General features: G+C 43.6%; 1 protein-coding gene across 1 annotated transcript; it reads left to right on the top strand.

Annotated features, from left to right (window-relative positions):
• Nucleotides 1-349: 349 nt before the first annotated feature.
• LOC149460756 (uncharacterized) lies at nt 350-6358 on the top strand. Its single transcript, XM_089679280.1, has one exon. The coding sequence runs from the start codon at nt 4739-4741 to the stop codon at nt 6056-6058; it is 1320 nt and encodes a 439-aa protein (XP_089535406.1). The 5' UTR covers nt 350-4738; the 3' UTR covers nt 6059-6358.
• The last annotated feature ends 18995 nt before the right edge of the window (nt 6359-25353 follow it).

The following is a 25353-nucleotide window of genomic DNA, read 5'->3' as shown; positions in this document are numbered from 1 at the left end:
ACTAAATCATGGACTAAATAAGGAAGTGCAGTACTTCTTGTGTTGGGAAGATGGTGATGAGTGATAGAGGGGGTGGGGACCCTCGTCCTATAATCCCCTCATCACTGTCCCTCCTATAAAAGACAGTTCTGGTTGTTTCCTCACTCTCTGACTAAGGTCCATGAATAAAGAAATGAACTGGTAGGATATCATAGGACCCATTTCCTAGTTCACTTGGCCGTGTCATGATTTGCTTATGCAGCACAACTCCCATAGATTTCAATGTAAAGTCACCAGTACGTTGTATGTTTGTCTTAATTGCAGCACATTTTCTGCTACTTCTGAGGCACGATCTTTTTTTTTTTTTTTTAACCCTCACCTCTTCTCAGTCATCCTTGCTGCCTAAAAACTTTCTCCCTACTATATCCCATTCTCACCTGAATGTAGCATTTTTGTGTTTTTCATGTGTAAACATGCATCACATATAGGTCAGCCCATTCACCTGCATTCACTTCATTTTGGCAGCAAAGCATGTGTCCGCTAACTGGGATTGGAGTGTCATTAACAAGTAGTCCGCATTCACCTCTGTGCATTTCTGAACATGCGCAACCTGCATTTTGGAAACATGCAGTAAACACGTGTCGCACATGCATTGCCATTTAGGCAACGTTTGCATCTGCGTGTTTCCAGACGCATGAAACCCGCACAGAAAACATGCACTTTGCCATGTATTTAAAAAATGTCCACCAAAAGCATGTTGTGCACACGGGGCCACTTAGGCTGAATTTGTATCTGCATGTTTCTGAATACACAGCAACCTGCAAAAATGTGTAAAAATATGTGAGCATGTGTGAGGGAACTCCTATCACCCGACCAGGGGTGGACTGACCATTTGGAAACTCGGGCACTGCCCGAGGGCCCAGGGTCGGTAGGGGGCCCCATGAGATGCCCCTGGTACCTTTTTCATAGGCTTTTTTGAGTTTGGGCAAGGACACAGGGGCCCCATGATCCCCTATTGCCCGGGGGCCCATGAGTTGTCAGTCCGCCCCTGCACCCGACTGAGTGACTCTGGCAGAGAATCACTTCCTCTCCACTAGGACACAGGCCCAATGTATTATAGCCGGGCATTGCACCCAAGAGTAGACGAGACGAGCTCAGATGCCAAACTGGAACTACTTTATTGAACAGAAATAGTTTTTATACACTCCAGAAATAGCGGCAGTCCCCACATGAACAATAAAACAAATATTATACATTGAGATAAACACCCCACACTGATTAGATAACGAGGTGAAGCTGACATCGGTCTAATCCTATCATGTAGGCACCTCCAGAAGGACCTCCATCAGGATAAACACCCCACACTGGTTAGATAACCAGGTGAAGCTGACATCGGTCTAATCCTATCATGTAGGCACCTCCAGAAGGACCTCCATCAGGATAAACATCCCACACTGGTTAGATAACGAGGTGAAGCTGACATCGGTCTAATCCTATCATGTAGGCACCTCCAGAAGGACCTCCATCAGGATAAACATCCCACACTGGTTAGATAACCAGGTGAAGCTGACATCGGTCTAATCCTATCATGTAGGCACCTCCAGAAGGACCTCCATCAGGATAAACATCCCACACTGGTTAGATAACCAGGTGAAGCTGACATCGGTCTAATCCTATCATGTAGGCACCTCCAGAAGGACCTCCATCAGGATAAACATCCCACACTGGTTAGATAACGAGGTAAAGCTGACATCGGTCTAATCCTATCATGTAGGCACCTCCAGAAGGACCTCCATCAGGATAAACATCCCACACTGGTTAGATAACGAGGTAAAGCTGACATCGGTCTAATCCTATCATGTAGGCACCTCCAGAAGGACTTCCCAACAGACCCACAATAGGTGACTCCATTAACAATGCACACCTAGGAGGCACACAATGGGAGAAACACACATCACACCTTAATAAAGCAATTAGAGTCCTCAGCATGAGGTTGTTTCACTGATTATATCAACATCTTCTTAGAGTCCATGAGACTAGGCAGGAGGGGGGGTTGAAGCAGTCAATGCCTGTTTGGGCACAAAGACCACAAATCTGTATCTTGGTCCTCCAGTTCTCAGAGTCTCTGTGTTTTGGGGAGACATGGACTTGATTCCTAAGTAAACTGCTCCAATCCCTCCCCCCTGGAACACACCAAAGAATAGAGCCCCCTCAGATGCCATGCTCAGTAAGCAAGAGGCTAGCCTGCAGTCCTTCCAAAAGCCCCTGTCCTGGTTGGGTCTGCCTCATTTTTCTCCCTTAAAAGTTGACTGGTCAGGTCCCAGACCTCCACCTGGTCCGGACATGCGTTGTTTGGGCAGAATGAACCCACATAGTCGGTCCACACATTTCCATTCTTGGCCACAGGGAAAAGGTGTCATTGATAGGTGAGGAACAGAGGTCGTGGACCCTTTGTGAGGCTACCAGCGCTACAGCTGGGGGGGGGTCTTTACCATTCCGGGGTTTGGACGGCTACTGGGGAGAGAGGCCAACTGCCCCAACTCTCTGGAGCTGTGAAGACACATGAGGTGCTGGGCAGAGGCCCTGTTGTCAGTGCTTAAGCTGGAGACCCCACATCCTCCAGTCTGGCTGACTGTTGGGGAGGGAGGACGACCACCTCCTGAACTGTGGAACTGCCGCTGGGGAGATGAGTCAGTTGCTCCATCTCATCTGGATGCTGGGATGACATTTCTCTGGTACTGTCTACCTGGTGCATGGTTCCTTGCAGGGGAGAAAACACAGTTTCCTCCACTTTGGCTGACTGTTGGGGAGAGAGGACAACCACCTCCTCTCCCAGATTGTGGAACTGCTGCTGGGGAAGGAGGACGACTTTCTCCTCTCCTGGGTTTTTGAACTGCCACTGGGGAGGGAGGATGACCACCTCCTCTCCCAGACTGTGGAACTTCTCTAACTCCTGGACTCCCGTTGTGGAGCGAGGACGACTTCCTTCACTCATGAGTCCCTGAACAGCTGCTGGGGAGAGAGAACAACCACCTCCTCTCCCTGGGGCCCTGGAACTGCTGTGGGGCAGAAGTCTTGGACCCTCTGTCCTGTTGCCAGCTCTTCTTCTGGGACTGTGTATGGGCAGAGACTGGCGGTACTCTGCTCTGCTGCCAGTGCTTCAGCTGGGGTTTGGGGTCCCACTGTATCAGCCTGCTGCTGTGGAGAAGGGCTGCCCACCTTGGCTTCATAGAGCTCCAGAAGTGCTGTTGGTGCTGGACAGAGGCCAGCAGTGCTCTGCCCTGATGCCAGCTCTTACACTGGGAAACAAAATTAAAATTTGGTGGCCTCGCACAAATCCTCCAGGGCCTCCGATGGTTGTAGGCAGAGGTCAGCAGCACTCTGCCTCAATGCCAGCTCTTCTGCTGGAGGCTCACTGGGTTGTTCCTCCTTAGCAGAAAAGTCTATTAAATCCTCAGTCTCTGGAATTGCTGAAAATCCAGGGCACAGGCTTGCATCACTTCGGTGGGTAACTCATAATCCATCCCTTCCATGGGTGCTGGCCATACTGATGAGCTTTGTCAAACAATATTTTATATGCTTGTTCCACCTCCCGTTCCTGAAGGGCTAGAAACTCCATAACTTCCTGTGCCCAGCACACTTCTGAGATGTTCAGCACCTGGTCCCTGTAATCCATGACTTCTTCCAAATGCCATTCTAGATCACTCCTGAAGTCAGAATCCTGTGACAGCCTCCAGTACAACAGCCCCAAGCCCCATCATGGCCAAAGCCTTCTGTCGGGCTGTCGTATGCTGTCTGAGGGCACCCCTGGGCTACATTCCAGTGGAGGGCTCTGTAGCTCTCATCCAGTAACATCTCTGCTTGGACCAGCCTGCTTAACTCAACTGTCCACTCCTTGTGTGGTGGTTCCCCCAATAACAGCACCCGCACTTTGTACTGCGACCAGTACCTGTCCTGGATGGAGAGGAGAATTTTTCCTTAGCAGCACTGCTTTCGGTCTAGCTCTTCCTGCCAGCAGACAAAGTCATCACATCCCTGCAGGTCCTGAACTGGCACTGGTCCTTTGTGCTGCATCTGCATCTCTCGCACCCTCCTTACGTATTCCTCTTCCATGGAGGCTGGTGTCTGTACCTCTCCTCTTCTGCTAACTGGAACTCAGATCCCGGTGGTGGTTTGGATGTCCCAGACTGCAGGAAGCATCCCACTGCTGCCACCAAATGTGACGGAACGCCTATCACCCCGAATGGGTGATTCAGCATCAGGTTTTTTTTACTGATTATATCAACATCTTCTTAGAGTCCCTGAGTCTAGGAAGGAGGGGGATTGAAACAGTCAATGGTAGTTTGGGGACAGAGACCCCAAATCTGTATCTTGGTCCTCCAGTTCTCAGAGTCTGTGTGTTTTGGGGAGACATTGACTTGAGTCCCAAGTAAGCTACTCCAAAGGTCCCCCCAGGCACACATTAAATAATAGAGCTCCATCAGATGCCAGGGTCATGGTCAGTAGGCAAAAGGCTAGCCTGCAGTTCATCCCTTCCAAAAGCCTCTGTCCTGGTTGGGTCTGTCACTGTGGGAACTTACGTTTCTACTATGCTCGGGTGTGAATGGAATGTGCTTGGGGCTTTATAATCCCTTCAACATTTGCTTTGAAGTAGCATCATGTTTCCGGGAAGTCGTGTACAAAGTCGTGATGGAAGTCACTCTAGTGTGAACCAGGGATGAGGGGGGAATTGTAAGCTTTTCAGAGACCAAGCTGTCTGATGTGGGCGGAGTCCTGGTTTGGGGGAACCAATCAGTTCCTGTCTAGTAATCCTCTTTGTCTTTGTATTTTAGTCCATGGCCGGGAGATGAGGAAAACCTCCGAGGATTGTCTCACTTTGTCTCCAGACTGGAAAGTAGAAGATGAGGACATCACACAGTATAGTCCAGGAGAAAAGCCGGCTCCCTCCAATGTCCATCCGGCACCACACAGTGTAGATGGACCATTGGATTCCTCGTATCCTGAGGAACCTCAGACTGTGCGGGACCGGGCCGGCCTTCCAACAGGGAAGAGCTTCTCCTGTACTGAGTGCGGGAAAGGTTTCCGTTCTAAACATGGTCTTAATGTGCATATAAGATCTCACACAGGTGAGAAGCCGTACAGCTGTCCTGAGTGCGGGAAATGTTTTTTAAGGAACTCTGAACTTTACAGACATCAGAGGTTTCACACAGGTGAGAAGCCATATTCCTGTTCTGAGTGCGAGAAATGTTTTGTATTAAAATCAGATCTTGTCATCCATCAAAGGCGTCACACGGGGGAAAAACCGCACTCCTGTTCTGAGTGTGGGAAATGTTTTTTAAGGAAGTTCCAACTTTACAGACATCAGAGGTTTCACAAGGGGGAGAAGCCGTATTCCTGTTCTGAGTGCGGGAAATGTTTTGTACTAAAATCAGATCTTGTCACGCATCAAAGGATTCACACGGGGGAAAAACCATACTCCTGTCCTGAGTGCGGGAAATGTTTTTCAGACAAGTCCTTTTATCACAAACATCAGAGATCTCACTCAGGGGAGAAGCCATTTTCCTGTCCTGACTGCGGGAAATGTTTTTCACGAAAGTCCACTCTGTACAGACATCAGAGATCTCACAAAGGGGAGAAATCGTATTTCTGTCTTAAGTGCAGGAAATGTTTTTTAGACACTTCAGATTTTTACACACATAAGCGATCTCACAAAGGGGAGAAGTCATATTCCTGTCCTGAGTGTGGGAAATGTTTTTTATGTAAGTCCCATCTTGACACACATCAGAGATCTCACACGGGAGAGAAGCCGTATTCCTGTCCTGAGTGCGGGAAATGTTTTTCAGACAAGTCCAATCTTTACAGACATCAGAGATCTCACACGGCGGAAAAGCCATATTCCTGTTCTGAGTGCGGGAAAAGTTTTTTACAGAAGTCTGATCTTTACAAACATCGGAGATTGCACACGGGGGAGAAGCCATATTCCTGTCTTGAGTGTGGGAAATGTTTTTCACAGAAGTCCTATCTTTCCAGACATCAGAGATGTCACTCGGGGAAGAAGCCTCTTTCCTGTCCTGAGTGAGGAAAATGTTCCTCACTGAAGTCCTGCCTTCCTATACATCAGGGATCCCACACAACCCTGGAGGTGTATTAGTGCCTTGAGTGCGGGAAATGTCTTCTAGATGAATGTTGATGGACATCCCAGCTCTCATGTGGGGAAGAAGCACACCCTGATATACACCTCAGATATACTCCATGGCTGATCTTCATCATGGAAGGAACAGTCCATAAGGAGATCAGAGGTCCCCAAAGACATGGCTGAAGTGTGGGACCGGGCTGGCCATTGATAGCAGGAGAAGAATAAAAATTTAATCACCTTTCATTGGCTGAGTATGTTTTGTGGTGGAAGATTTTGCAGTCTATTTTTAAAAAATATGTATTTGAACAAATGTGACTGGAATTCTCCAGCTGTGATGAATATTGGATGTATTTTATCTCATACACTGATTCCCTTGGCTCCATCTAGTGGCCATAATGCGGTATTGAGATATTTTTACTTAATGAGTTATTTTCAGGACACATACCCCATTTTGGTCTCTAGATGGAGCTGATGATCATAGGAAATCACTGTGTTACATTAAATTACAGACAGAATTTGTCATGGCTGCATGATTGCTTGTCACATTTTCTATAAGTGGACCCCTTAGTTTCTCTCTTCAGGCACGGTCTCATACTAATCCCTGAGATCATATTTCTGCAGGTATGAGTACATCAGACATAGAAAAACATATGTCCAATAAACCAGCCATTGATTTAATATGGAAAATACCACATTTGGCCTTTAGATGGCGCTAAGTATTCCAGAAATATTTTCCATTTTAAGTTAATGGAAATCATTCGGCCAGGAAATATAACATCCATCATTCCCCCAGTCACACAGAAGGAATGAAGTGGCGGTGGTAGTGAGTCTAATCACATGAAGATAAAATTCATCAAAAATAGTGCTCGGGGTTCCGTGACTTCAATTACTGTTGTGAAAATCCGGTACAATAATGCACTTACCAGAAGTACATATAATGAAAGCATTATATGTAAAACATATACAGTGAGGAACAGAAGTATTTGAACCCCCTGCGATTTTGCAAGTTCTCCCACTTAGAAATCATGGAGGGGTCTGAAATTCACATTGTAGGTGCATTCCCACTCTGAGAGACAGAATAAAAAAAATTCAGGAAATCCCATTGTATGATTTGTAAAGAATGTATTTGTCTTGCACTGCTGAACAGAAGTATTTGAACCCCTGAGAAAATCCGTGTTAATATTTGGTACAGAAGTCTTTGTCTGCAGTTACAGAGGTCAGACGTTTCCTGTAGTTCTTGACCAGGTTTGCACTGCAACAGGGATTTTGGCCGACTCCTCCACACAGATCTCCTCTAGATCTGTCAGGTTTCAGGGCTGTCGCTGAGCAACACAGAGTTTCAGCTCCCTCCAAAGATGTTCTATTGGATTTAGGTCTGGAGACTGGCTAGGCCACTCCAGAACCTTGATATGCTTCTTATGGAGCCACTCCTTGGTTATCCTGGCTGTGTGCTTCGGGTCGTTGTCATGTTGGCAGACCCAGCCACGACCCATCTTCAATGCTCTGACTGAGGGAAGAAGGTTGTTGCTCAAAATCTCACAATAAATGGCCCCATTCATCCTCTCCTTAATACAATGCAGTCATCCTGTCCCCTTCGCAGAAAAGCACCCCCAAAGCATGATGTTACCACCCCCATGCTTCACAGTAGGGATGGTGTTCTTGGGATGCAACTCATCCTTCTTTTTCCTCCAAACACGACAAGTGAAGTTTAGAGCAAAAAGTTCTACTTTGGTCTCATCTGACCACATGACTTTCTCCCATGCCTCCTCTGGATCATCCAGATGGTCATTGGCAAACTTCAGACGGGCCTGGACATGTGATGACTTGAGCAGGGGAACCTTCCGTGCAATGCATGATTTGAAACCATGACGACGTAGTCTTCTACCGACAGTGACCTTTGAAACTGTGGTCCCAGCTCTCTTCATGTCATTGACCAGATCCTCCCTTGTAGTTCTGGGCTGATTCCTCACCTTTCTTATCATCAGTGATACCCCATGAGGTGAGATCTTGCATGGAGCCTCAGTCCGAGGGAGACTGACAGTCGTCTTTAGCCTCTTCGATTTTCTAACAATTGCTCCAACAGTTGATCTATTTTCACCAAGCTGCTTGGCAATTGCCCCGTAGCCCTTTCCAGCCTTGTGGAGGTCCACAATTTTGTCTCTGGTGTCTTTTGACAGCTCTTTAGTCTTGCCCATGGTAGTAGTTGGTGTCTGACTGACTGTGGGGTGGACATGTGTCTTTAAAGAGCTCAGACAGGTGCTGCTAAGTTAGATTAATGAGTGGAGTAGAGGTGGACTTTTTAAAGGCGCAGTAACAGGTCTTTGAGAGCCAGAATTCTTGCAGTTTCTTAGGTATTCAAATACTTATGTTCAGCATTGCAAGGCAAATCAATTCTTTACAAATCATACAATGTGATTTCCTGATTTTTTTTTTTTTAATTCTGTCTCTCAGAGTGGGAATGCACCTACAATGTGAATTTCAGACCCCTCCATGATTTCTAAGTGGGAGAACTTGCAGAATCGCAGAGTGTTCAAATACTTCTGTTCCTCACTGTATGTAGTATCATCAGGGTCTGGTCTATGGTTGCGGTATCATCTGGCTCTATGGTAGACTCTCAGAGATGGAATGACTCACACTCGGGGGTCACCTCAGGCTCACAGATTTGTCCAAACCAGCTCAAAAACCCTGGTAGCACCTTCCCAAATGGCTCCACCATATGAGGCGGTGCCACCACCCAACAGTTTGTTAGCAGACTGGTCTGCTGGGCCACCACACACCAGAGATTTCCGTCTGGCAGATCTGCTACTTTACAATCTTCATGCAATTTGCCAACACACAGTACAATTGCATACAGATTGACGAGCACATATAGACACTACAATACAACAATCTCTCCGAAGATATGAGCCCGAGCTTAGTACACAAAAGTCACTTGTTAATTTTATGATTTAATATCCTGAAAGTGGGCGGAGCATTAAATATGTACAAAGAAAAAACTGTTACAGGGAATACAAAAAGACACACAATTGGTTATTCACTATAAAATAAAAGGGAATAAAAACAGAAATAAAACCTTTACCAAGAGTTATCCTGTGACTGGCGCAAGTCAGAGAAAGTCTCACCCTGTAGTCTCTTCTCTGTGCTCCACAGCCCAGGATCCAAAATGGTATTACTGGCATCTGTGGTGACAGGGGAGCAAACAAAAGAAAACTTTGTCCCACAAGGGGTTACAGGCGCACAATACTGGTCTATACCAGGACTTACTGAAACACAATGTGCCTTTTCACTGGTTACTTCAGAAGAACATTCTGTTTCTTTACATATGGGTACAAAACCAAATTCCTGTTGCCCATACACTCTCATCCTGCCATCCGCTGCTGGCAATCCTTCAGCCAGAACCCCGTGGGCTGCCATCACTTTTTACAGCCTTAGGGGACTCAGCGCTATCTGCCACAGGTGCCAGGTGGACAGCAGTCTAAGGACACCTCAAGCCTTCTGGGCCAGATTCAGAGGGGTCTGACCTGAACTGATCAGCTCCCTCTGCAGACAATTCCTCTGTATTGCATGTCATGATATTTACCATCCCATAAAACATTATCAGTTTCAGAGTCTCTTGAGGTTTTAAGTTCTTCTCCAGGTCTTGACTCCAGAGAGCCACTAGGGCCAGGATCTGGTACACAGTCATTCACCCACTGACCCTCCATAGAATTCCCAATGTGCACTGAATCACCCAACAGTACATTATGTGAATCCGGGGCCTCAGATGGAAAGGTAGACTTCAGGGGGGTTGACTTTGGCTTATCCTGGGCTACCAACTGCCCAGGTCAGTACCCAATAGTACTTTAATGGCATTTGCTATGCCTACTTCTCTCACTTTGCTTTTGGATCCTTGGGGCAAAGCAACACAAGCTGTAGGTAGCACAGGGGTGACTCCTCCAACCTCTGTGATAACCATGGCTTCCTTTGGGACCACATCCTAACAGCTCCTTAATTCTGGAAGAGCTAGGACATCCTTGAGTCCTGTATCTCAGAGTCTGAATGAAACGTTGTTACCTGCAGTAACCAGCTGCAGGCTATCCACACGACCTCCTTCATTGGTGGAATCTGCTCTGCCCACTTCTTTCACTTAACTTCCAGATTCCCATTTCAAAGAAATACAAGCCATAGGCACAGCAGGGATGGCTCCTCCAACCCCTGTGACATGGCTTCCACTGGGATCACATCCTCACAGCTCCTCAATCCTGGAAGAGCTAGGACATCTTCTAATCCCGTACCTTGTAGTCCAACTGTAACGCTGTTACTTGCAGTAAATGGTGGCTGGTTATCCGCTCGGCTTCCTACATTTTCTCCAACAACACAGTAGGGGGTGCATTTTCTACACTTGCTGGTGGGCTAGGTATCCTCATCTTTGGACAGGGGAGTGAGTAGTGTCCCACTTGCTTACAGAAAAAAACACTTTCAGGTCTCCATAAATGTAGGTCTGTCTCCTGTAGTTCTTGATGCAGATGGAGGTAACAATGCATTGCCCTGCTGGATTTGGGCCCTCTTGGGTTTGTGCCCTCTCTCAATTTGCTCCATCCGCTGTTGGTGCTCTTTTTCAAGTTGTAGCAACCCGGAAATGAGCTGAAACTACAACTTGAGGTTATCACTTCCCAAAAGCTGTAGGGCTGTTCCCAGAGAAAAATCCTCTTTGCGTGCTGATTTCTTGTGCAGAGAGGGTTTGAGAACAGAGTCACACTGATTCACAAAGTCATCTGGAGTGGCACAGTTGCAGGGTGTCACCGATATGGTGTGCTGTTCTAACTCCTTCTCTATCAGAGCACCTAGGAGCTGATACCTCGTCTTGCCAACTGTATTGATGTCCTTTAGATCACAGAGGTCATTCACAGTCTTATTGGATTGTCTCAGCTACCAGAGTATTAACTTATCTTCATGGGTTACCATCTCCATGTTTTTGCCCAAATAAAAGATAGAAAAGAAAAACAAGAGGGGGTGGGGAGAAAATAGCCAAGGATGTCTTCTACAACAGAAAAAAATATGCACTGAGTGAGCTTCTGCAGGTCAGTCACATCTTCCAAGCTCCCAACATTTAGTACATGGGTTCAATGAATAAACCATGCACTAATGTACTAAGCGGATCCCGCTCGCTGCTACCAATCTGTCATGGTTCAAATGTACGCCCACAGCAACTAGCTAACTGAGGCGTGGTCCCTGACTGGGGTAGGAGGGAATGAGGGGAGTTTGAGCATACAAGACTGGCTGTAATACACTCTCACAGCCCGCACTGCCTCTAGCCACCACTAGAGGGAGACTCCAATCCAGCTGGCTGACCACACACAGGCAGATACGAATCTTACATACAATCTGGTGCACTCTAAGGGTTGGGGAGTAGTCTAGCAATTGGCACACCCTTCTAGGATTCTTCCAGCTATCCTACAAGCTAGAACCCTGGTATTCATCACTCTTCCACTGTCCACACACCCCCACACCAGACACACAACAAATGGTAGCTTCCCACCACCGAGCAGTTTGTCTGCAGACTGGTCTGCTGGGCCACCACACATACACACACAGTTCTCCATCTGGCAGATCTGCTACTTTACAGTCTGCATACAATCTGCCAACACGCAGTACAATTGCATACAGATTGGCAATGAACTTAGACTGAGCACATAGACACTACAATACAACAATCTCTCTGGAGATATGAGCTCGAGCTTAGTACACAGAAGTCACTTATTAATTTTATGATTTAATATCCCAAAAGTGGGCAGTGCATAAAATATGTACAAAGAAAAAAGAGTTTCAGAAAATAGAAATTACAAAAAGACACACAATTGGCTATTCGCTATAAAATGAAAGGGAATAAAAACAGAAATAAAACTTTTACCAAGATATATCCTGCGACTGGAGCAAGTCAAAGAAAGTCTGCAATTAGCCAGTCAAATGGAACCGGCTCCATACGAATCACACCATCCATATCTCAGGATCCTCAATTTATTGAAATATGGATGTGGGCTGGACTTTAGCCCCTGGCCAGTCAGCCCTTGGGGGTGTTCCTGTAGCAGCCCACAGGACGTTCTGTGTTTTGAAGTGCCCAATCTCAAATGGGCCAGAAACAGTTTGGATTACTGGGCCAGGGATAGGATTTCTGACACCAGCGCATCAGTCCAATCATGACAGTACCAATCACTGTTCAGCTGTCACAATCAGGCGCCATATAACTGTTTTGTGCATTTCTCTGGGATTCTACAGAGGCTACAAATACAGTTTTACATGTAGATTTAACCTAAAATGTGTCCAGTCAGCAGGAAGGATTTTCATCTTTCTGCAAGTAATAGTTTAGCTTTTATGAGAGATGAAATAGATTCCTCTGATCTGTGGATAAAAATCAGAGCTGGTAGACATTTTGGAGTCCTCTCCTGGTCTCCTGTGGTTTCTTGAAGCTGAAATGGCTGAAGCTCCTCTTTTAGATTTCAAGAAGATGGCAAACTCTGGCTACATAGGTGACGTTTTATTGGCATCCAGGTGACAACTCTAGACTAGAAGCTACTCTGTCCTTTCAGATGCTAATTGGTGAACATATGTCTCTGACTGAATACTGAACACTTATCTGAAATAACATGGAATGAGACGAGATCTACAATTACATATTTCTACTGATCACATCTCAACTACCCGAATCTAACATTTATGTTACCATCACAATGATCATCTTGTCTACTGTTTCTAGAATGTAATGCTTGTGAGACCAACTTACTGGTAAATAAATATAAATCTTTAACTGCTGCAAAGCACAAACCTTTCAAAACAGAGCAAAACCTTCAACCCTTAGAAAAAAGAAGAATCTGAGCACCAAAGATGTCCACTTTGGAAAGGTTAATGATTGTATATTTAGATGTGCATATCTGTAATTTAGTAGAGGACTAAAAATGTCTGGTGCTTATCTGTTCCTGTCCTAATTTATGATGCTGGCCAGCCCTGGAATGTGCGCACATAAAGAAACTCACACTGACACGTTTGGTCTGTGAAAACTTCTCTCTCTCTCTCTCTGCAACCAGGTCACGTGCTAACATTCCTTTCTAGGGGTCTTATCAGCGTCTGACCCATCTCCTCCCCCCTTCTCTGTCCTTCCTAACAGAAATCTAAGACACTTCACAGGCTGCTGTCCAAACTTTCCTTAACCCTTAACAAACCCCAACCTTCTGTTATGAATGGCAAACATTAACTCACAGACATACATTTAGGACATAACATAGCAGTCTATCTTGGTGGGCTATGAGTACAGATCACTGAGTAACTCTTCCTAGCCCCAAAAATGGCTAAGGCACCCGCTGCCACACTACCGTGACCCGTACACGACACCTCCTCTGCTGGTCAACACACAAGGTTACCACACCCAGAGAAATTATGTGTCAAAACCCTCAGTAGGTCCACTCCTCTTCCACCTCAAGACTGATACATAAAAACAAACACACAACTGAGACCCAGGTAACAGATAAGCAGTGCAGGTAGATTTAAATAAACTCCGGGCAAGCAAGGTTACCTGCCTTTAGTGACCTTTAGCAGCCGTACTAGGCACATGAATGAATCAACAACAAAGACAGGATAAGCACTGGTAAGATAGCAAAATATATCTTACCATGCTCCAGAGGTGATCAAGCTCTGTCCCGTCCAGTTTGACTGACACCTAACGCCCTTTCAGGTCGGCTGGCTGCAGGTTCATGACCCGGAGTCCCGGTTTCGGCATCAGCTAATTTAGTCTTTGATTGGCCACTTTACACGAAAACAATCTCCGTCATGGTATAGGTGTGATCTTCTTCCAGGTCTTATCTATAGAATGAAAAACATTCTTTTGTCTTCGAAATCAGACGATGGGAGGGGGTCTGTGCCTGTGAGCAAACATTTCTTAAGCAAGGATTTCGTAAAGTACCACAAAGCCCAGCAGGCAGAAAATATTCACACAACATATATATTCATGCTAAACATTTATAAATATGTGGAAAGAAATAGTATTAAAGTATAAAAGTAAATATGTATAAAAATGTGTATAAAAAAAGTGTATATATATATATATATATATATATATTCAATATGAAATGAAATAGACATTTTACCAAATCCATCACATCTGGAGCCTACTCTCCCACTCTTTGCTTGTGCGGTTACGCCTCGAGGGAATACTCCCATTTGTGGAGAACCCCCCCTCCCTTCCTATACCTCTTCCTTGACTAAGACCAATTTCAATTTCTATTTTACAGGTGGTCCCTGTAGAAATCCATACATATGGACATTTGTACTTACTAATTACAGACAAAATCCACCTGGAGACCTAGGGACACTGTACAGGTTCTATATGTAGTCTCGGGTCCCTGTGGAAGTCCATGTGTGGACATTTCTACCTATGAAAATCACAGACTAAATCCACCTGGAGGCCTGGGGACAATGTACAAGTTCTATATGTAGTCTTGGTGGTCCCTGTGGAAGTCCATGTGTGGACATTCCTAACTATGATAAATGACAGGCTAAACCCACCTGGAGACTTTCTCCACACCTGGAGTGTGCTGAGTTCTTGGAGAACGTCTACACAGTGTTTACTGATTGGCTTTATCACCCCAACAAGCTCACTCCAGTTCATTTATGTGGAGTGCTACCCCTGAAGGAGCCACTAGTATGTTTTCTACTGGCTCCCCTAGCTTCACCCGGCAGCCAGGCACAGTGTATTTCTTCAGCCAAATATACACACACTTCTGCTCATTGTCTCCAATGACCAGTCTAGTGGATGTTTGTTTTTGGAGTTTATTGTAGAACTGGGGACAGGGATGGAGAATTGTAGTATGTTGTGGTGGTTTATGTAAGGATATATATTATTTATAAAGGGCGTGTCCCTTTCCCTTAGATGAAATATTACAGTGCCTCCAGCCGTTAAAATACGGCAAATATTTAGTAAACCAATAATTTGGACACCTTGATAATTTGATCACCACTTATTATTATACCTTGAATTCTTTTAGCCAATATGATTTCGTACCATACACACAAAATTTGCCTTATAATTAGAGATGAGCGAAGAAATGAAAAATTCGATTCGGCTGATTCGGCGAATTCCAGTGTGAAATTCGATTCGATGCGAATTTCTCCGCTACGAAGATGACTTATTTAAAGGGTTTCTAGGCTTCAGAGAGCCTTTAAATTAGTGCAGAACACTGTACCTTTAATTTAAATGCCCTTGGAGATGAGGAAGGAGAAGGAGAAGGAGAAGGATGAGAAGAAGGAGAAGGAGAAGGATGAGAAGAAGGAGAAGGAGAAGGGTGAGAAGAAGGAGAAGGATGAGAAGAAGGAGAAGGATGAGAAGAAGGAGAAGGAGAAGGATGAGAAGAAGGAGAAGGAGAAGGATGAGAAGAAGGAGAAGGAGAAGGATGAGAAGAAGGAGAAGGATGAGAAGAAGGAGAAGGATGAGAAGAAGGAGAATGATGAGAAGAAGGAGAAGGATGATAAGAAGAAGGCTGAGAATAAGGAGAAGGATGAGAAGAAGGAGAAGGAGAAGGATGAGAAGAAGGAGAAGGATGAGAAGAAGGAGAAGGAGAAGGATGAGAAGAAAGAGAAGGATGAGAAGGAGAAGGATGAGAAGAAGAAGGATGAGAAGAAGAAGGATGAGAAGAAGGAAAAGGATGAGAAGAAGAAGGATGAGAAGAAGGAGAAGGATGAGAAGAAGGAGAATGATGAGAAGAAGGAGAAGGATGATAAGAAGGACAAGGAAGAGAAGAAGGAGAAGGAGAAGGATGAGAAGAAGGAGAAGGATGAGAAGAAGGAGAAGGATGAGAAGAAGGAGAAGGATGAGAAGAAGGAGAAGGATGAGAAGAAGGAGAAGGAGAAGGATGAGAAGAAGGAGAAGGATGAGAAGAAGAAGGATGAGAAGAAGGATGAGAAGAAGGAGGAGAAGGATGAGAAGAAGAAGGATGAGAAGAAGGAGAAGGATGAGAAGAAGGAGAAGGAAGAGAAGAAGGAGAAGGAGAAGGATGAGAAGGAGAAGGATGAGAAGAAGGAGAAGGATGAGAAGAAGGAGAAGGAGAAGGATGAGAAGAAGGAAAAGGATGAGAAGAAGAAGGATGAGAAGAAGGATGAGAAGGATGAGAAGAAGGAGAAGGATGAGAAGAAGGAGAATGATGAGAAGAAGGAGAAGAAGGAGAAGGATGAGAAGAAGGAGAAGGATGAGAAGAAGGAGAAGGATGAGAAGAAGGAGAAGGATGAGAAGAAGGAGAAGGAGAAGGATGAGAAGAAAAAGGATGAGGAGAAGGAGAAGGATGAGAAGAAGGAGAAGGAGAAGGATGAGAAGAAGGAGAAGGATGAGAAGAAGGAGAAGGATGAGAAGAAGGAGAAGGAGAAGGATGAGAAGAAGGAGAAGGAGAAGGATGAGAAGAAGGAGAAGGAGAAGGATGAGAAGAAGGAGAAGGATGAGAAGAAGGAGAAGGATGAGAAGGAGAAGGATGAGAAGGAGAAGGATGAGAAGAAGAAGGCTGAGAATAAGGAGAAGGATGAGAAGAAGGAGAAGGATGAGAAGAAGGAGAAGGATGAGAAGAAGGAGAAGGATGAGAAGAAGGAGAAGGAGAAGGATGAGAAGAAAAAGGATGAGGAGAAGGAGAAGGATGAGAAGAAGGAGAAGGAGAAGGATGAGAAGAAGGAGAAGGATGAGAAGAAGGAGAAGGATGAGAAGAAGGAGAAGGAGAAGGATGAGAAGAAGGAGAAGGAGAAGGATGAGAAGAAGGAGAAGGAGAAGGATGAGAAGAAGGAGAAGGATGAGAAGAAGGAGAAGGATGAGAAGGAGAAGGATGAGAAGGAGAAGGATGAGAAGAAGAAGGCTGAGAATAAGGAGAAGGATGAGAAGAAGGAGAAGGATGAGAAGAAGGAGAAGGATGAGAAGAAGGAGAAGGAGAAGGATGAGAAGAAAGAGAAGGATGAGAAGGAGAAGGATGAGAAGAAGAAGGATGAGAAGAAGAAGGATGAGAAGAAGGAAAAGGATGAGAAGAAGAAGGATGAGAAGAAGAAGAAGGATGAGAAGAAGGAGAATGATGAGAAGAAGGAGAAGGATGATAAGAAGGAGAAGGAAGAGAAGAAGGAGAAGGAGAAGGATGAGAAGAAGGAGAAGGATGAGAAGAAGGAGAAGGATGAGAAGAAGGAGAAGGATGAGAAGAAGGAGAAGGATGAGAAGAAGGAGAAGGAGAAGGATGAGAAGAAAAAGGATGAGGAGAAGGAGAAGGATGAGAAGAAGGAGAAGGAGAAGGATGAGAAGAAGGAGAAGGATGAGAAGAAGGAGAAGGATGAGAAGAAGGAGAAGGAGAAGGATGAGAAGAAGGAGAAGGAGAAGGATGAGAAGAAGGAGAAGGAGAAGGATGAGAAGAAGGAGAAGGATGAGAAGAAGGAGAAGGATGAGAAGGAGAAGGATGAGAAGGAGAAGGATGAGAAGAAGAAGGCTGAGAATAAGGAGAAGGATGAGAAGAAGGAGAAGGAGAAGGATGAGAAGAAGGAGAAGGATGAGAAGAAGGAGAAGGAGAAGGATGAGAAGAAAGAGAAGGATGAGAAGGAGAAGGATGAGAAGAAGAAGGATGAGAAGAAGAAGGATGAGAAGAAGGAAAAGGATGAGAAGAAGAAGGATGAGAAGAAGGAGAAGGATGAGAAGAAGGAGAATGATGAGAAGAAGGAGAAGGATGATAAGAAGGAGAAGGAAGAGAAGAAGGAGAAGGAGAAGGATGAGAAGAAGGAGAAGGATGAGAAGAAGGAGAAGGATGAGAAGAAGGAGAAGGATGAGAAGAAGGAGAAGGATGAGAAGAAGGAGAAGGAGAAGGATGAGAAGAAGGAGAAGGATGAGAAGAAGAAGGATGAGAAGAAGGATGAGAAGAAGGAGGAGAAGGATGAGAAGAAGAAGGATGAGAAGAAGGAGAAGGATGAGAAGAAGGAGAAGGAAGAGAAGAAGGAGAAGGAGAAGGATGAGAAGGAGAAGGATGAGAAGAAGGAGAAGGATGAGAAGAAGGAGAAGGATGAGAAGAAGGAGAAGGAGAAGGATGAGAAGAAGGAGAAGGATGAGAAGAAGAAGGATGAGAAGAAGGATGAGAAGGATGAGAAGAAGGAGAAGGATGAGAAGAAGGAGAATGATGAGAAGAAGGAGAAGAAGGAGAAGGATGAGAAGAAGGAGAAGGATGAGAAGAAGGAGAAGGATGAGAAGAAGGAGAAGGATGAGAAGAAGGAGAAGGAGAAGGATGAGAAGAAAAAGGATGAGGAGAAGGAGAAGGATGAGAAGAAGGAGAAGGATGAGAAGGAGAAGGAGAAGGATGAGAAGAAGGAGAAGGAGAAGGATGAGAAGAAGGAGAAGGATGAGAAGAAGGAGAAGGATGAGAAGGAGAAGGAGAAGGATGAGAAGGAGAAGGATGAGAAGAAGGAGAAGGAGAAGGATGAGAAGAAGGAGAAGGAGAAGGATGAGAAGAAGGAGAAGGATGAGAAGAAGGATGAGCAGAAGGAGAAGGATGAGAAGAAGGAGAAGGATGAGAAGAAGGAGAAGGATGAGAAGAAGGATGAGAAGAAGGATGAGAAGAAGGAGAAGGATGAGAAGAAGGACAGTTCTGTGACAGTTTCTGTCTATTTCTGACAGTTCTGGGACATTCACTCCATACAGCGGTTTCAACCGCTGTATGGAGGGAATGTCATGGAACTGTCAGAAATAGACTATTAATGACAGTTCTGGGACTGTCCTTCCATGCAGCGGTTGAAACATTGTATGTATTTGTTTCCATAAATGGATCCATTTATGGAAACAAATACATACAATGTTTCAACCGCTGCATGGAAGGACAGTCCCAGAACTGTCATTAATAGTCTATTTCTGACAGTTCCATGACATTCCCTCCATACAGCGGTTAAAACAGCTGTATGCAGTGAATGTCCCAGAACTGTCATAAATAGTCTATTTCTGATAGATCTGGGACATTCACTCCATACAGCTGTTTTAACCGCTGTATGGAGGGAATGTCATGGAACTGTCAGAAATAGACTATTAATGACAGTTCTGGGACTGTCCTTCCATGCAGCGGTTGAAACATTGTATGTATTTGTTTCCATAAATGGATCCATTTATGGAAACAAATACATACAATGTTTCAACCGCTGCATGGAAGGACAGTCCCAGAACTGTCATTAATAGTCTATTTCTGACAGTTCCATGACATTCCCTCCATACAGCGGTTAAAACAGCTGTATGCAGTGAATGTCCCAGAACTGTCATAAATAGTCTATTTCTGATAGATCTGGGACATTCACTCCATACAGCTGTTTTAACCGCTGTATGGAGGGAATGTCATGGAACTGTCAGAAATAGACTATTAATGACAGTTCTGGGACTGTCCTTCCATGCAGCGGTTGAAACATTGTATGTATTTGTTTCCATAAATGGATCCATTTATGGAAACAAATACATACAATGTTTCAACCGCTGCATGGAAGGACAGTCCCAGAACTGTCATTAATAGTCTATTTCTGACAGTTCCATGACATTCCCTCCATACAGCGGTTAAAACAGCTGTATGCAGTGAATGTCCCAGAACTGTCATAAATAGTCTATTTCTGATAGATCTGGGACATTCACTGCATACAGCTGTTTTAACCGCTGTATGGAGGGAATGTCATGGAACTGTCAGAAATAGACTATTAATGACAGTTCCGGGACTGTCCTTCCATGCAGCGGTTGAAACATTGTATGTATTTGTTTCCATAAATGGATCCATTTATGGAAACAAATACATACAATGTTTCAACCGCTGCATGGAAGGACAGTCCCAGAACTGTCATTAATAGTCTATTTCTGACAGTTCCATGACATTCCCTCCATACAGCGGTTAAAACAGCTGTATGCAGTGAATGTCCCAGAACTGTCATAAATAGTCTATTTCTGATAGATCTGGGACATTCACTGCATACAGCTGTTTTAACCGCTGTATGGAGGGAATGTCATGGAACTGTCAGAAATAGACTATTAATGACAGTTCCGGGACTGTCCTTCCATGCAGCGGTTGAAACATTGTATGTATTTGTTTCCATAAATGGATCCATTTATGGAAACAAATACATACAATGTTTCAACCGCTGCATGGAAGGACAGTCCCAGAACTGTCATTAATAGTCTATTTCTGACAGTTCCATGACATTCCCTCCATACAGCGGTTAAAACAGCTGTATGCAGTGAATGTCCCAGAACTGTCATAAATAGTCTATTTCTGATAGATCTGGGACATTCACTCCATACAGCTGTTTTAACCGCTGTATGGAGGGAATGTCATGGAACTGTCAGAAATAGACTATTAATGACAGTTCTGGGACTGTCCTTCCATGCAGCGGTTGAAACATTGTATGTATTTGTTTCCATAAATGGATCCATTTATGGAAACAAATACATACAATGTTTCAACCGCTGCATTGAAGGACAGTCCCAGAACTGTCATTAATAGTCTATTTCTGACAGTTCCATGACATTCCCTCCATACAGCGGTTAAAACAGCTGTATGCAGTGAATGTCCCAGAACTGTCATAAATAGTCTATTTCTGATAGATCTGGGACATTCACTGCATACAGCTGTTTTAACCGCTGTATGGAGGGAATGTCATGGAACTGTCAGAAATAGACTATTAATGACAGTTCTGGGACTGTCCTTCCATGCAGCGGTTGAAACATTGTATGTATTTGTTTCCATAAATGGATCCATTTATGGAAACAAATACATACAATGTTTCAACCGCTGCATTGAAGGACAGTCCCAGAACTGTCATTAATAGTCTATTTCTGACAGTTCCATGACATTCCCTCCATACAGCGGTTAAAACAGCTGTATGCAGTGAATGTCCCAGAACTGTCATAAATAGTCTATTTCTGATAGATCTGGGACATTCACTCCATACAGCTGTTTTAACCGCTGTATGGAGGGAATGTCATGGAACTGTCAGAAATAGACTATTAATGACAGTTGTGGGACTGTCCTTCCATACAGCGGTTGAAACATTGTATGTATTTGTTTCCATAAATGGATCCATTTATGGAAACAAATACATACAATGTTTCAACCGCTGCATGGAAGGACAGTCCCAGAACTGTCATTAATAGTCTATTTCTGACAGTTCCATGACATTCCCTCCATACAGCGGTTAAAACAGCTGTATGCAGTGAATGTCCCAGAACTGTCATAAATAGTCTATTTCTGATAGATCTGGGACATTCACTCCATACAGCTGTTTTAACCGCTGTATGGAGGGAATGTCATGGAACTGTCAGAAATAGACTATTAATGACAGTTCTGGGACTGTCCTTCCATGCAGCGGTTGAAACATTGTATGTATTTGTTTCCATAAATGGATCCATTTATGGAAACAAATACATACAATGTTTCAACCGCTGCATTGAAGGACAGTCCCAGAACTGTCATTAATAGTCTATTTCTGACAGTTCCATGACATTCCCTCCATACAGCGGTTAAAACAGCTGTATGCAGTGAATGTCCCAGAACTGTCATAAATAGTCTATTTCTGACAGTTCTGGGACATTCACTCCATACAGCGGTTTCCGGCAAAAAGTGTATGTGCAGAGTTCCTCTATTCTGCAGATACACTTAGAGGAGCTCTGCAGATACACTTAGAGGAGCTCTGCACATACACTTTTTTCCGGTTTGGAATTATTCTTATTTTCATCCTACTTCTTCTTCTTCTTCTTCATCCTCATCCTCATCCTCTTCTTCTTCTGAGGATGAGGATGAAGAAGAAGAAGAAGAAGAAGAAGAAGTAGGATGAAAATAAGATTAATTCCAAGCCGGCAAAAAGTGTATGTGCAGAGCTCCTCTAAGTGTATCTGCAGAGCTCCTCTAAGTGTATCTGCAGAATAGAGGAACTCTGCACATACACTTTTTGCCGGCTTGGAATTATTCTTCTTTTCATCCTACTTCTTCTTCTTCTTCTTCTTCATCCTCATCCTCAGAAGAAGAGGATGAGGATGAGGATGAGGATGAGGAAGAAGAAGAAGAATGAAAAGAAGAATAATTCCAAGCCGGCAAAAAGTGTATGTGCAGAGTTCCTCTATTTCTGACAGTTCTCTCACAGCTTCTTCACATGTACAGCGGTTGAAATATCTGTATCCTAAATGGAAACTAATAGATACAAATTGTATCTATTAGTTTCCATTTAGGATACAGATGTTTCAACCGCTGTACATGTGAAGAAGCTGTGAGAGAACTGTCAGAAATAGAGGAACTCTGCACATACACTTTTTGCCGGCTTGGAATTATTCTTCTTTTCATCCTACTTCTTCTTCTTCTTCTTCTTCTTCTTCTTCTTCTTCATCCTCATCCTCATCCTCTTCTTCTGAGGATGAAGAAGAAGAAGAAGTAGGATGAAAAGAAGAATAATTCCAAGCCGGCAAAAAGTGTATGTGCAGAGTTCCTCTATTTCTGACAGTTCTCTCACAACTTCTTCACATGTACAGTGGTTGAAACATCTGTATCCTAAATGTAAACTAATAGATACAATGTTTCAACCGCTAAACATGTGTTCCTTCTGTCAGAGAACTGTCAGAAATAGCGGAGCTCACTGCAGGGACACTTTTGCCGGCTGATCGGGAAATGTTCGATTCGCGCACCCGAAGTAGGCAAAATTTCGGTTTCGACACGAATCGAATATTTCCTGAAATTCGACTCGAATTCCGGTTCGCCTAGTTCGATTCGCTCATCTCTACTTATAATAGATAAATATAAAAATTTATTTATGTACAAAAATTATATATATATTAACACAAAACACAAAAGACTGGTGATAAATGAATATTGGTACACACAATCAAAAATATATCCTACCAATGTAAGACACACTAATAATGTCTCTAACTAATTACATCAATCACAAATTTAAATGATATGATATTTATTAAATTTATTAATAATTAATAATTTCGAATATCTCAAAGGTTATATTCTTACATGCCGTGGCCATAGGCTTGCAAGAAGTAAGCCCTTGATATATGATACTCTGGTTATTAATATTCAATAAATTATGAAATATGGAAAAATTTATAATATGGCAATAAACAATTTTTAACAGTAACACAGTATCTGACTACATATATCTAACTATCCAATATTGTTGTAATACACTACGGTAATTTTATGATTCTACACAACAGAGAAAGTAATTAATACAAATCAAATAAACATCTCACCACACCCGGACGTCAGACTAGGCAACTCTCCCGTGGATTTAGCTGGCAGTGGAACGCCTTTAGATTGATATATAGGCAAGTGAGAGATTCAATAGGGGAGAATGTAGGAAGTTATACGTTTAGAGGTTTAAAGTTTTAGGAAGTTTGAAAAGATGGAAGAGTAGTTATTCAGCAGAGATCTTCTTCAGATGTCAGGTCTTTCCATGAGGTCTTATGAGGGTTCTTCTTTTTCATGAGGTTTTTTTCATGTTACAGCACATGGGCTTTTTATATCCACTAGTCCATTGTTCTAAGATACCTTCCCACCAGGCTTCCTGATTGGCTAGTTGAGAAATGTGTGTACATAAGCTATTTCTCACCTGCCCGCCAGGTGGCGGTCATGTATCACAGAACAATGTGAGTATTTGAGATGACTCATACCTTGGGTGGAATCTTCAGGTAATTTCAGGAATAAAATATACGGCTCTATCCAGATATAGCAGTGATACCTATATTATTCTAAATAGGGACCATGGAATATAGGTGTATATTCGGTTATTCCTCCTTGAAGTATCATCCTGTTTGTTTCCTGATAAGACATGTAACTAATGCTAGTTTATAATACATCTTACTTCCCATCATCTCAATACTCAAGTTAGTGATATATAGTTCCCATTGCTGAGTATTTAGTGGTGTTTAAAGTCTATGACATCTTATTTATAATCTGTTTTTGTAGTACATTTTTGTAATGATATACAGTGAACTTTTAAACTTAAATGTCCTGAATTTCACCCCTTGGTTTCAGCATCAACATTTCCTCTGTTGTAGGGAAAAAAATCTCTGTTTGCCTAGCCCTTGTATCGGACTCATAGTAAACAATTGTTAATGCTTTCACCCTTGGTGAACAATAGTAGATAGTAATAATTTCAGAGGTTTGTTGGTTCATCACACTCTACAGGTTTTGGTTAAGCTTCCAAACAGTTGAGTTCCCGTCTCATTATTGTTGAAATGTTTACAAGTCAGAGTCCTATGTGTTTGACTTTCTGTAGATGCATTCTTCTCACTTCCATATACAAATAGTCCTTGTTGACATTTCAAACATCCCATTGTCTTGGAAAAGTCTTAATTCCCTGTTCTCTTCATTTTTTTTAACTAGAATTCTTGAAGGTTTAACCAAGACAAAATTAACTCTTAACATCCGGTTCTGCTGAGCTGTTCGCTATATAACATTATGTCTTGATAAAAGTCATATTCTTGAGACATGATTCAAAAGCCCACAACAAAATCCCCCTTTGTTTGGGGTACAGGCACGTGTATAGGGGTGTCTGTGTCGCAAAACATGAGTGGGGCTTTTGGCTAGAGTGATTGTTCGTCTTCTCCGGTGAAGTGAATGAAATAAAAAAAAATTTTCGATAATAAAATGGCAGCGGTCATGCTGGTTGTTCCTCAACTTGACTCGGCGTCTTTAGATGGACACTTCCGATGACGATCCTGGTCTTGTGATGAGGCCGGCCTGGCCTGACACATCCACCTTGGGGTCCATGGGTCCTCCGCACGACAGGTCTCTTAGACGGTCTCCTAGGCGGGTCTTTTCCTCTGGACTGGCCCTTGGTGGCCTGGGACATCAGGTTATCGTCTCCGGATCGATCTCTGGCATCTGGTCTTTCCCACAGGACATTATAGCTTCCTTTTAGGGTCCGGTCATTGACACCTCCGATCGCCGGTCTGGTCATAGTCTGGGCCTTCCTTTCTAAATTATTAAAATGAACAGTTTGAGTAATGGATATACATAAAATTATGTTACTGGATCCTGTAAGGCAAAATATGAATTATATGTTTAAAGGAAGTTTAAGAATGATCTCAATATCTCCAGATAGGAATTGGTGGGTTTAGTCTTCCAACAACTGCAATTGAGACTTCGGATGGCAAGCACGTAATTGGTTAATGTGCACCCATCTATCACTGATTTCACCATACCGTGTCACCTGCAATTTATATGCGACCGGAGAGATTTTATCAA

This window comes from Staurois parvus, unplaced genomic scaffold, assembly GCF_062004578.1.
Source record: "Staurois parvus isolate SC_StPar_1 unplaced genomic scaffold, SC_StPar_1.0 ptg000221l, whole genome shotgun sequence".
Classification (NCBI taxonomy): Eukaryota; Metazoa; Chordata; class Amphibia; order Anura; family Ranidae; genus Staurois; species Staurois parvus.
Note: the sequence above shows the minus strand (reverse complement) of the source record. Positions and strands in the feature narration are given on the sequence as shown.